Source organism: Artemia sp. Qi Xiang Cuo, chromosome 19 (genome assembly GCF_049724085.1).
Source record: "Artemia sp. Qi Xiang Cuo chromosome 19, ASM4972408v1, whole genome shotgun sequence".
Taxonomy (NCBI): domain Eukaryota; kingdom Metazoa; phylum Arthropoda; class Branchiopoda; order Anostraca; family Artemiidae; genus Artemia; species Artemia sp. Qi Xiang Cuo.
The window spans coordinates 26,874,562-26,888,852 of record NC_142812.1 but is presented as its reverse complement, the minus strand read 5'-3'; the positions used below and the strand labels follow the sequence as shown (position 1 = coordinate 26,888,852).

The 14,291-nt window shown below is 37.8% G+C and overlaps 1 protein-coding gene across 1 annotated transcript in view; it reads left to right on the top strand.

Moving 5' to 3' along the window:
* LOC148940675 (late secretory pathway protein AVL9 homolog) overlaps positions 1–14,291 on the top strand; it is a 90,447-nt gene that overhangs the window by 37,496 nt on the left and 38,660 nt on the right. Inside the window, exon 5 of the mRNA XM_089105037.1 lies at positions 6,416–6,746. Within this exon, the coding sequence (XP_088961163.1) occupies positions 6,416–6,746 (331 nt within the window). The remainder of the gene's footprint in view (positions 1–6,415; positions 6,747–14,291) is intronic.

Genomic DNA, 14,291 nt, shown 5'->3' with positions numbered 1-14,291 from the left:
TTTCGCTACTGATGTGACACACACTTTTATTCTACACCTCTTAAGGCAGATTGGACCAATCTCTTGATAAAGAATCGTGCTTGGCACCTTATCAGTAAGTTGTATCTCGAAAATATCCTTATACTATTTCTCGAAAAAGATTTACCATTCAGTTCCTTCTTTCCTTAGTAACCATGTTTCCGGAACCTGTTTTACCCCCTGTTTATAAAATTATCTTAAACAACCTGAGTGGTGACGTTGTATGTGTCCATAGTCTTTACCATACACTTCGGCCTGACTATATGCTGCAGTCTGACTTGTATTTTAAGTACTTAAGCGAGCTAAGGCCTGATTCAGTACAAAGCTGAGCTAAGTTCTCGCCTGGTGTAAAATGCAAGCTAAGGACTGATTTGCTGTAAATACGAGCTCTAAGCTATACTTGATCCTCACCACTGCAAATTACTTTCAGCAGAAAGGCACACTCTTCAAATCAAGAATATGACCTGATTTTCATTCTGTATGATTGTCGGCACAAAGTGCGCCTTTAGCTCCTCCCACTGTCAACCCTTTATTCAGAAAGGCTGGTATTCTGCACATTTTTAAACCGAAATCACGGAATGATTTTCAATATTTTATGACTGAGAACCTAAGTGGTCCAGTTACCCCCCGCATTCCCCAAAAACCACCAGTTAGGTTGACATGATGCACATTCTTTGAATTAGAATGACGTTAGACGAACTTTTTTCTCCCATTGCCTTGAAACAATCTGCAGTATATCTGACGCTTTCTGCGATGGAAAACTCGTCCAAATATTCCAAATATAAAGTGATAAAGAAAACCCTTTTTTTCGTTAGATTTATCTTTCAACCATTTGCTTAGTTCACTGCCTGTTTATTTCTACTGATGCTTTGTTATAGATGGCATTCCGAGGTAACTTTTTCTCATATCTCCTTTTTCCTGAAATCGACATAAATTCTCGTTATCTACGTTTTCTTAAACTGTTTTTTTTATACCTCAATACTTTATTTGCAGCGTCACTAGTTCGTGGTAAAACTAATTTACACAGAATCTGTCTAGCCTTAAAGACTTAACTTATTCCCAAGAAACTTGATCAATATGATTTTTTTCCCCTATGCAAAAGCACTTTCAGTTTTGCTTCTCTGGAATTCAGATATTAATATACTACAGAGTCACTGTCTTTTCTGTATTTTACTATTTAGATTAGATGGAAGATGTCCTTACAACGATTAATGTTACTCACTTCGTTAAATAAAACGTTGTTTATCTTCTTTTCTTTTGTGTTTTTTTCTACCAATCACCTGAAGTCTTTTCTAGTCTACTAAATTATCTATCCATCTAATAAAAGTCTTGTTAAATTTTATCCATGTAGGGTCAATCCTGGTTAATTATTCTGGTGTCACCGTAGGCAATTATCGTTTTATCTGTTGGTTTTCGTCAGCCGAGCTTAGCTTTTAAAACATATCTTAGGTGGTAATCTGTGCTCGACCAGAGCAAGTCAAAATACAAATCAGTTCGATGAAGATTAAATAAAACGTAAAACAGCTAATGAACTGTGCGATGGTTGACTTGTTATCTGTCACATCTTCCGATTTGATAGTAACGATTTACATTCTTGGTAACATATCTGGACAGATTTTACCGCTCAATCGACTATTTCATAAGAAGAATTTGGACCTTCCGTCTGTAGCTAGCCATGTTAAGGACCTTCTTACCCAGCTTGAAATCAAGCGTCGAGAAAGTGAAAGCAAGTTCAACAAAACATTTGACGAGGTTCCTAAAGTAGAAACCTAGCCAGGTTTAGAAATAACAGTCCCAAGCTTGGACCATTTATCTTGATTCCTTCCTTATCATCGAGTGGATATATAAGGTGTTTGTAAATCTTTTTTAGATGAGTCAACTAGTCATTTAGCAAACATTAGTGGTTATAATTTTATTTTAAGACTAGGAATACTAGATCGAGAGGATGCCTTTGTTTTTTATTCATAGTGATATTTCTTGTAGAATTTTTTCAGATTTTTATTCCATGTATGAAGAATAGTGTTTGAATTCCTCGCTGTTGAGCTTGATTTTGTGTCAGATAAAATTTTGTGTTGCTTCTAGGTGACCCTAGTTTTTCGCTGCAACATTTTATAAGTAAGCTGGATATATTTTCTTCTGTCGCAATTGAGTCGAAAGATTATGTACAGTGGGGGTTTTAACATTAAGTAATGCTAGTCATGCTCTTGTATCCAAATATTATTCACCCTCGACTTTTGATTCTGTGACTCTTTGTCTTTTGCTGGGCCTTCTCCCAGCTTACCGGATGCTGTCGACAGCAATGATAATTGACAATATTTTTCTTAATAATGAGTTTGACTCATGTAATGTCATTGTCCATGACACGTCAGACCACTTTATGCTTCTGATGGTAATTCATACGTGTCGGCAAGCAATAACTCCGATCAATACAACTAGAAGACTAGACACACTGCATCTGTTCAGCAATTGAATGAACTGCTGCTTAAATTTGGCCCCTTATGATGCTTAGACTGTGAGAATACAAATCTAGCTTCATATTATTTTGTTTATGAATTCATCAAAGCGCTCAATTTAGCTTGTCCCTTGTATTTAACCCGTTTAAGACGTTATAATAGACCCAAAAAGCCTTGGATTACATGAGGACTACTAAGGTCAATTCAATTAAAGAACAGGCTGTAAAAAAAGTATTCATCTCATCCAAATGAGATAATTCAAGCTTCTTTCAAAGCGTACAAGAATTGCTTAACCAAAGCTCTAAGGTCTGCTAAACAGCAGTACTATCTAAAAGCATTCAATAATGCGCGTGGATTAATAAATGATTGTATCGTCAAAAAAAAAAAATGATGAATTCTCTTCCGGATGAGATGATGACCCCGGATGGTAATACATCTGTTAAAGGAAAAATGAACGTTGCTAACATGCTCAACAATCACTTCGCCAAAATAGGTGAAAAGACCTCAGAACAGGCATGCATAAATTTAGCAACAAATTCTGCTGACTTTAAAAGTTTTTTACCCCCCTCTACTCACAAATCTATATTCTACACCCCATTATCAGCTGATGAATTGATGATGGTACCTCATCAACCTAAAATGGACAATCAGAAGAAACTGATGAATCTTCTACGAATTTACTTAAATCAACCATGTCTAGTATAGTTAATTTTCTTGAGCATACAATTAATCTTTGTTTCAAGAATGGTGTCTTTCCTTCTAGCATGAAGTCCACCCGTTTTATTATACTGCATACAGGGGGAGATTTCATTAACCCGTCTAACTATTGACCTATGTCTATATCTATCCTTTCTACTTTTAGAAAGACTATTGAACATTGTCAGTATATAAGAAGGGTCAATTTCCTTGAAGAAAATAGTTTTTTTTAATAAGTCCCAATTTGGGTTTCGCAAAAGCCATTCCACAGAACATGCTATCTTGGCAGTAACTCAGTTTATACATGAAGCCTTGGACAAGGATTAAATTCCAGCTACTATATTGGTGGATATACGGAAAGCGTTTAATACTATAAGTCATATAATTTTACATACAAAATTATCAAATTGTGGCATACTAGGTCAAGCTAATGCTTTAATAATGTCATATTTAAAAGATATAGTTCAGTGCATTGGTGGGGGCAATGTTATATCACTGGCTTCAAATCAGTCAAATAATTTTGGGATACCTCAGGGCTCAATTCTAAGCCCTCTTTTGTTTTTAATTTATGTTAATGATATTAGTAATTAAATTGCGGACCTGGGGCTGACCGCACTATTCACTGACGACACAGCCTATACGGTTTCTCGGGTTGGTGAGGACAGCGTAAAACATACTTTAACTCTTGCATTTGATAGACTAGTAGTATGGTTTACGGCAAATAGATTAGCTTTGAATATTCCAAATCTAAATTTATAGTATATTCACGTATATCACAATCCCTTCCAGGTCTTAAGCTGATTAAATCTTCTATGTCAAGTGGAGACGTATCGCCTGTTGATATCTTTTATTACCTAGGTATACTGACTAATTCAAATTTAAGTTGGAAGCCACATATTAATAGTCTAATATTGAAGCTTGGAAGGAATATAGGTATTATGCACCGTATGAAATTCCTTTTGCCTTTGGAAGATAAGCGTTGCATTTATTTTGTTCTTGTTCCTTCTTAACTAAATTACTGTCCACTTGTTTACTTAAATATATTCAGATCCCGCTTTATTCCACTCCAAAGACAACAAAATAAGGCGCTTCGTATTTTAGAAGGCTTACTTCCTTCCCCAGCGTCGCTTCCAAGCAACTCCTCTACAGAGAGTTGATATTCGTTATTGAATATTCTTCCTGTTGAACTGGCAGTTACTTTTCATTCGTTATTATTCAAAGTCAAGCACAATCTCCTGACACTACCTAGCTATTTCTTTTCTTTTGATCTGTTCCGAGTTGCTCTGCCACTTTTGTACCTAACTCGCAATACACATTCTTCCTGTTGAACTGGCAGTTACTTTTCAATCGTTATTATTCAAAGTCAAGCACAATCTCCTGACACTACCTAGCTATTTCTTTTCTTTTGATCTGTTCCGAATTGCTCTGCCACTTTTGTACCTAACTCGCAATACACGCAAACGACGCTAGCCATTGATAATTTCAGAGATGTCCTGTTTTTCTCTAAGAAATAGTGTGGTTGCTGCATGGAACCAATACGAGTCTGCTTTTGGTTTTGATTTGTCGTTAGGAATTTCAAAAAATAAGTTAAAGTCCTTTCTTTTGGATAGTTATGAGTTATTCTACTTTTTTATTTATTATTTTTATTATTAATTTGATGTTTTGTTTTGTTTTTGGGTCTTTTTCTCGGGTCTTCACTTTCCTCTTGTTGTCCCATTGCTGGTTGAAAAAACTGAATTTTTGTTTGTTTGTTTGTTTGTTTATCGTTGGGTGGGATGTCTGCTGTGGTGAGTAATTATTATTATGTCTCTTCTTTTTAAGTAATCATCCCTATATTCCGTTATTTAGTACTTTAGTTGGTTTATCTGTGCAAAACAAGCTTATCTCTCTGCCAGATATTGGTATACTGTTTGTTATCTATACATGATTCGAAAATAAATGAATCTGAACCAAGGATAGCAAAGAAGTAAACGAATTTGATTAATGTGTCATTCAATTCACACGAGGATTATTATAGAATATCAGTTTTTATTTCTTTGTTGGACACGATTATTTGGACTTAGAAATCCATTTTTCTGTAGAAACACTTGACACTTTCAAGCACAGTATGTTCTTGCCAATAAGCTGTACGGAAACGAACAAAGAACAATCCACTGATACGATTCATGACTTGTCAGCGCGATACTGGTAGGCAATCGGTTTTTCCTCAGAATCGACAACGAGCCCCCGCCCCCTCGCCTTTTAAAAATTCTGAATTCGCCACCGTACATTTAGTTTTTGTCCTCAAGCCAAAAACTTGCCAACTCAGCTCACTGACTTTAAACACTTTGTCGAGTTATTTGAATTGTCTGAAAATGTATAATAACTTGATGAGATCGTTTTTCCAATTCGGCCGCTTCTCCGGTTGTTTGCTTGATATTATAAGTAATAGTTTCTCAATTATTTTTTACCGTAAAGACATCTGATTTTCTCTACATTTTATTTAGTTCAACACGAGTAGATTTGACAGCATTCCTTCAGTTCTGTATCATGTTATTTTGGTATTCTCACTACGGTTTCTGTGAAAATTGTGGTGTCATTTTCCTGTGAGGGTAAATGAAAACCAAAAATACTCGCTCTTACGAGGAGCTCCTAAAAACTCAACGCTAAGGGATCTCCATTGCTTCCTGATTTCTTTTTTGGTTCAGATTTTAAGCTTTAATCATTTGAAAAAGGTGAAAGAAATACATGAGAAGCCAAATACTCAAACAATTTCAATATTAGAAACTCCAAAAGCTTGAAATAAAGGTGATCAACGTCTGCAACACCTAAATGCTATCCTGTATTCTTGAAATTTGGTATATTGCTCACCAAGATTTAGTGCGTAAGCAAAGTCAAATCATAATAACATCTTTGAAAAAAATGAAACAAACTACTTTACTTACATAGGCTTTGCAGTTCGAATTTCTGCGCAGTGCGTGTACTGTTTTATAAATTCTATGAGACACGCATAAGTGACATCGTGGTGACTCTGTGAACGAGTCCCTTCCCGATGACAATTGAAACATCCGAATAAAACTGCTACTCCGTAAGTTCTCGTACGTAGCAGATCTTGTTATGTGATTTTCACCAGTAAACGCTTCTTCAAGAAAATTCTTTCTATGCAATGTGAACACTTCACCGTTTCTCCATGACCGTATTTACAACCGACTAGACTTTTTTATCTATATGTCTGAAGATTACCATTAACGCTTACCTTCTTTTTTCAGCTTCACAATCTCTGTCTGAAGTTCTATGTAATTTTTATCATGAGACGCTCTCTCTTCTGAAACTGATATTACTTGAGAAAAGAGTCTTGATATTTGGTTCTCCAGTTAAACCAATGTGTAGGGCGTTGCTAACATTGGCATCAGTTTTTCCCGGTACTTTAGAAAAAGGGCTTGATGACTGTATTAGCACTTTGAAAACTCCACCCGATCATCCTGGATTGGATCTAGAACATTTCTCTCTACCGTCTGAAAATCTAAATGCTGATTCCATTGATGTAGATGCAGGATGTAGTAACGGTGACGAAGATGACGAAGATAGAGGATTACCGCTGTAAGAAAATTTATTCATTTTTCCAATTATTCGTCTTTTTTTAGACTTTCTGTTGTGTTGCCGTAAAAAAAAGAAGTGAAGTAGTGTTTACTCCGTCTTCTAGAAGAAATGTATGGCTTGATATTTTTATGTATGTTGCGTTTATTTTGAACTTTGTAAAAAAATTGCAATGTTACTAGAGTTGGGGAATCCCTTAAATGTTTTCTTCTGTTATAACTTTTCTTAAAAAATCCTACAGCTATAAACAGATATCTTCGAGTGTTCTAAAAACACAATGAAGAGACTGACTTTTTGGAATTACAAAAGTATCATTGACAAGTAAGTATTTTCGAAGACCACACTGCCTTTCCATGACGTACCAATAACAGTTCAAACAGGGATAAATCCTTTTATTAGACGGTGAAAACAACGATAAAATCAATGGATATTTTGGTCACATACACAGTGATCGTCATCAAATTATCTCTGGATCGAAATATCCAGAGATTTTTCATTGTCATCACTAGGGTTTATCTCTATACAATAAAAGGGTTTATCTCTTTTTGAATTGTTATTTGTTCATCATTGATAAGTTATAATCATCCTTCACATTCAGACACTTAAATATATATTGAGAATTTATCATCATTCCACAAACTGGAGATCAAGTAGTATTTATTTAGTTTATCGCTAGTCATTTTTTAAATGGATAAAATTATATTGCTCTTTGATTATGTGTCGCTTAGTCAATGTTTAAAAAATTTCTTGCACTTATTGAATCTCAATTTCGAAATTTAGTACAAAACATTGCCGTATTTCCAAATACTTCCTTAATTGAGTATACATGAAGTAAAGGCCGATTGGTTAGAAAAGTTGAAGCAGCAGTTGTCGTCAGAGGTACTAACTATCGGAAGGAGTAGGGGTCCTGTAGCCAGACCACCCCCGCCAATGTTGTTTTATACAACTGATAAAGATAACGGAAAACATTTTAACTATTTGGGTATTTTCAGTAAGTTGCGCTTAAACCAAGACGTGGTCTGAAAAATACCTATAATCGTAAAATTATTTTGAACATTTTTAAAGAAATTTGAAACAAAACGGGAGAAGAATGTAACAATGATTATTTTTTTGCTGACCTAGAACCGTTTTACCAAGCATTTCAAATGTACGATTAACACACTTATTGAACTTCGAGAATTGTTTATTTTGATGTGATGTCTGTTTCAAAGGGTACTGCTGTCTTTTTGTAATTTAGTTTCGTTCAAATGTCGTTTTACCTTCACGAACTATGGTTAAACGCTTATGGTGTTTTTTCTCTCAATCCCTTCTTATTGTCTGAGTCACAAGAGTTTCTCTTCACAGTCTGTCAAGGTTCGATGTATTGACTGCTTTCAGTCTAAGGATTCGCTTAACAACAATCTGTTTTGCCATCAAGCTAATTGAGACCGAAGACAATTCATTTTGCTGTCATGTATATTTTAGATGTCGTAGCACAGAATGGGGGGGGGGCGTAGCCCCCCCCCCATTTCTGTTCGTCTTAAGTGTTAGTATCGCTCTTTACCTCTGCCTGAAAATAAGATTGTACTTTAGTTTAATTCCCGATAATTTTAGTACCATATTTAGGATCATTCTAAATATGACGGAGGTTACCACCCCACTCTTCACCCCTGCTCTTAACCCCTGCTGTTTCCTAAGTCTTTGAGAAAAAAGGCTCATTAAAGTGCATCAAAATAAAATATAATTTCCACAAATTAGATGGAATCTGACTCCTGCTATGAAAAATTAATTAGCCTTTGACAATTGATGAAGATAAACTCGGAGCACAGAAGTTCACTATAAGAATGCTAGGTAGTTTTCTGTCTGATTGGAAGCATTGTGTCCCTATACCAAAAAAAAGGACGAGGCTAATTTTATCAAAGTTTTTTTTTGGGTCTACTCAGGCTCCCATTATCCTTTCTGATTGTTTTCAACAGTTTTGTGAGCAATTATCAAAATCGTTTTAAGTTTACAGTTACTTAACCATTTTAAATTTAAGACATGTTAGCTTCGGTAATTAGTCTTGACTCCTTACTGAAGATACTGAAATACGACCTTGATGAAGTTAAGTTCACTTTGAACAGTAAAATGAAGTCACACACGTCCATTCTTTGTTTCAAAAACAATAAAACTGACTGCACTTACTTAGAACTGCCTATCAAAGATTCTGTGCACCTCTTAGATGTTTAGTTTGACAGTGACCTTAATAAGTTTCGCTTGTACGCTTGTCCTGTTTGGCATTCATCTGGTACCAAAGATAGGACATACAAAATTGGCAACCTTCAAAAAATTGCTCAAATAATTATTCTTAGTTCTTCCTCCTACTACTTAATTTGTCATCCGTCATCCATAAAACGTGTCCTACCCATCTCAATCCTTCTTTCATTACAGCTTTAGAGAGTGGGACAGAACCACATTTTTCGTACAGCTTAATGTTTGGCATCTGATCAGTCAAACGGATGTCTAAAACTGTAATTAGATAATTCCTTTGGAAAATTTTAAGCCGATCTTCCTCTGCCTTCGAAGCGCCCACGTTTCAAAACCACGTTTGACCTCTGTTATTGCAGCAGTTTCTATGATTCTAGTCTTAGTACAATAGACTAACTAGATTGAATGCCAGTAGGCTTTTACTTCGTGAGAATTTCACTTCGGGAACAGAAAGATATCATAATTTCTCTGACCAGTGGACAGTTTGTTCATCATTTTAAAGTTGATTTGTTGCATGACGTTTTCCTGTATTTTTTTTTTGTTGACCTTGAAGTAGTACTTTTTTTTATTTTTTGTCCAGTATTGACACCATGATATTAGGTTATAGGTGCTGTACTGATTAAACATTGTATTTTATTCTTAAGCTCAGTTTTGTCACATTACCAGTGTCTCAAAACCAATTTTTTCCGTTAAAAGCCATTACTTTGCAATAAGAGCGGAGGTGTATCCCCTCTGCACCCATATTGCACGCTTAGTCCCAATATGTTTCTCCAAATGTGGTAAAATTCCCCATCCATATTCATCTGAGGCACCTCTCATGGAAGTTTGGAAATGTGGGCCTAAATAGTCTGCTCACTAAAACCGCGCTAAATGCCACTGATACTCCCTAATAGCTGATATGCAACTATCCAATACTATACAATCACTAGTATATTGGATATATGATCTAGAATCACAATTAATTTTATTATGAACTGCTTATCAAACAGTTCATGGTAACAAACTGTGAGTAAGAAGCTACTCAGCCCAATAGTAACTGAAACTCAAAAAATGAAAGGAATTTTGATAACGAAACATCAGAAAAATTGTCTCTTTATGCTGATTCCAAATATGTAAAATTCGTTAAGCTTGATGTTACTCATCAAAAGCCACGAGCCGAGAAAATTTGCTTGATTTTTGAAAAAGAGGGGAACATCACGAAACTCAAGTGAACCTAATGAAAATCACACCGTCAGGTTCAGCATATCAGACCATCCTACTGTAGAGGTTTCAAGCTCCTATCTACAAAAATGTGAAATTTTGTATTTTTTGCCAGAAGAAATATCACGGATACATTTTTTTTTCTCTCTCCACGGGTGATTGTATCGGACCAATGGTCTTTGAAGATCGGGAGAGGGCTTATAGTCCAGGACTTTTAGGGTTTGACCCGGAAAAAATTGCAATATAAACGAAAATGGTACCAAAATGATCAGACAAAAATTATGTACAACATAATAAAAGTCCCCATAAATTTGAGTGGGGCGAGTACCCGAAAAACAGGGGGAAGAGGGGAAAAAATTTAAAAATACAGGGTTGGGATTGAAAGCACTTTGAAAAATGTTTTCTAAGATCTTTCTATCTGCTGATCCCGAAACTGACATTTAAAATGAAATAAAGAACATGAGCCCCATCATAACGGGGGAAAAGGGGGAAAGAGGGGAAGAAAAGGGACAATTGAAGTTAGGGGTAGAAATAAGTTTGAAATGTGTTTTGGGGGTTTTTCTATCTGCTGATCACGAAACTGACACCAAAAATGAAGAAAAGAAAACGACAACCATGAAAACCGAACAAAACTGGAGGAAATAACGGAAAAGGGGAAGGGAGGCCTGACTCCTGAGCCAGCTGCTAATGGCTAATAAGTAGGCCTATGGACAAAATAACTCGCTTCAGTATCAAACTTTTACTTTCTTGAATCACATACATTTTTTACAACCACGTGAATTACTAAACATAAAGAAAACAACTGCTTGGCAGTGTATAAAAATTCAGCTATTATATGTAAAATTTGCACTTTCGAAGGCAATATCGTTGAATAAAAACTAAAAAAAGAACTTCAGTAACTATAGGTAAAATCTGCACTTTTTAAGGCAGTATAGTTGACTTGAAAAACACAGCATTGATATCACTAGTCGAGTCCCTCGTCTTCGACAATCTCGTTGTCTCTGTTCAAACAGTTGATATCCTGCCCTTCTCTGCACGCGAACATACAAGCTAATCCATTTTTCTGGCAGCTGCATCGCGAGTTCTTGCAGCCTGTCTTATAGTTGCATCTCACGACACTCAAAAGAGTCTGAGGTGTGGGCAACAAATCGGTCGTCACAGGTGAATAGCCGGGTCGAGGTCAGCTGGTTCTCCTTTCCAACGGGATACCTGGAGGCGCACTCGCATGGAGTGGAATGAAGCTGCAGCTTCGGTTGTCGGAAGCCTTTCAGGCTTAACAAACGCCGTAGGATTAGACGAAGAAACTTTTTCCAAGAAAATTTGATGTCACAGCTTAGTGAGAACTTTGTTTGGTCTTGCTTTATGCAAGCGGAGCAGAAGATATTCACCCCCTTTCACAATTTCATCTTTGGACGATGATTCATCCAGAAACACTTCGCATTTTTTTTCTGCACACTTCGCTCTTCTTCAAAAGAGGTAGCACAGCTTGCTTTCCAAGTCCGAAAACTCGAGAGGTCGTGTCACATCCCAAGAGTGCGTGCCCTACCAGAAGCAGCCTGGATACTTATCCCATTTTTTTGCACTTCGTTGAGGGACCAGAACCGTGTTATTGCTTCTTTTGCGTTCGTTGACGATTCGAAGAAAAGTGTTTTTGCATTAGGCGGGAGGTGATACAAGAGTAGAATCAGAAGGTCAGTGTCGTTGCCAAGAACTATTGTTTCAGAGTTTTCTGCTTTCGTTACGGTAGTCTTCACGATTAGATAGTCAGCATCGTCCTTCGTATGGACGACTTCAAATCCTTTGGCTCTGAGGTTTTCCCCGATGTAGCTTATAATTCGCTGTTTGTTCTGAGAGTTGCTCAAAAACTCTTTTCTTTTTCTGGAGGTTCATCCCTAAACTGAAACCGATCACTTGATGCTGGCTTCCCTTAGACCGTCGGTTGTGCGTAGCATCTTTCGTGGTTGGACCAGCGCTGGAGCCATCGAAGACAACAGTAGGGGAGGTACAGCGTCGAGTAATGAAACTAACATAGCTGTCACAGATTGAACCATAAGTATCACCAATCTTCCAAGGTACTTGTTGAAGCAGGCAACCTCTGTCAACTACAGTGACACGATATGATACTGGCAGGTGGTGAATTGAGTCCGTTTTCGCTTCTTTCCATATTGCTTTTGCTAGTGCAGGTTTGTCTAGCTGACGCATTATGCCAAGATCTTCAAACAAAACGGGTGGATAACTGCACAGTTTGTACCGTAGAGTTTCTGCCATGTCATTTTCATATATATGGGCAGCAGTCGAAAGGCGTTGAAAAATCAGTGCAGGGTCGATATGCAAAATCTCGCCATCTATCCTAATGTTCCCATCGGATGCCAGTGTAACGACTTCGTCTTTCTTCCTGAATGAAAATTTTTTCGACGGATTGGCCATCCATGCGCTGGAGGATCAGCTCACCTACAGCTTTAGCATCCTCTGCATTGACGCCTTTTTGGGCAATCAGCCCGGAACCTATTCTTCTAAGCTCTGTGGAACTAGAGAAAGGAGAGTTCTCTAGAAGGAATTCAAGAAACGTCAGTAGATCCTTAGTATCTCTCTTTATTCGTGCTGCGGTTGCTGTAACGTGCTGTTCACTAGAACTGTACTCCAGGCCCGCCAGTTTCTACATTAGATCATTCACTGAAGCGAGTAATTGCATAGACATTGTCCATAAGTTTCTCTGAAGCTCAGCCATCCCTTTTCCTCTTGTCAGCCCTCCATCTGTTTTAAGCTCTTCATCAGCACTGTCTCGATGACGAGGTCTGGAGCCAATCCAGCCCAAAAAGGAGTACTTCGCCGGGCAATAAACTTGCCGCGTGCAAACTGTCCGAAGAGCTGTGGATTCAATGTTTCAAGTTGCTGCATCATCTGAAGAAAAAGACGAACTGACTTGGCATAAAGATTATGCCCCGCAGCTGCGATGTCTGGGAGCATATCAGAAAGAAAGGATAGGTAGAGATCCCAGTCTCCAGTCCTTTCTGCTTTCAAAAACTTCCGAAAGATCGAAACCATTACGGAATACTGCATGAATAGTTTCGCAGTTCTGCTGGATTTCAGAGGCGTAGCATAGGCTTCGAGGCGTAGCGTAGGCTTCAAGGCGTAGCGAAACCGCCTGAAGGGTTTCGTGGTTAGCCGCTTTTCCACAGAAATCTTTCCATCCACCAAATCGTCATACACGCTAGAGACTCGTACACGATCCTCGTGGTCGGAAGGTCTCGCCATACGGAATCGAATATGCCATGCACAAAAGTGAAATATTCAGTTATGCGTCGACTAGTTTGTGAGCTCTTACTGCTCTTGCAACCGCTTTGCCGCTGAAAATGTATTTCACTGTATTCTTCCCTTACACAAGTTCTAACATCTCTTTCAGGCCCGACCCCTAGCCTATGGCCCCTAAGAAGCTCATTCGTGTATGGAAACCTCCAACCATTGTTACAATTTTTTTCAGGGGACTTGCTGGAGGCTCGGCATGAAAATCTTTGTCGCTTTCCAGAAGAGGGGTCGGTCAAACGTGACAATGGGAGCTACACCGAGTCTTCGCGCTTGGTCACTGATGAATATGAGTGTGGAGTAAACACACGGCGGATCAGTAGGTTTGTATTCTATCATAGGTAGAAGCAGAACTGAGGATCGTCCGTTATGTTCTCCGACGTGCACTGCCTGGATAAGGCCACTCCAACCAGGTCTTTGGCTTATAAAAAGCCAGCTGCTGTGTCAAAGGAGATACAAGTTACTTTCAGAGGCTGTACAGCTCATGAGGGATCTATACACCATGCCAGTGCCCTCTTTGATCCTTCGATTGTAGAAGTGGAAGATCATGCCTGCGATGTCTTTTGGGGGGTTTCTGCATTATTTTCCATTCAGGGCCGCCATTGGGGGGGGGGGCAGGGGTGGGCCATTGCCCACGCTAATTTTTCTGGGGGGCCCTAGCTTCCTCCCAAAAAGTCCTTTTTTTTTTCTTTTACAAAATATACAAGAACAAAATTACAATTAGCAATTAGTCAAAATTTTGAAACTGCTACATTTATATGTAGATTAACTTAGATAATAGTGAGATTAATAGTGCAACTGGGTCATGGACAGGGTTGC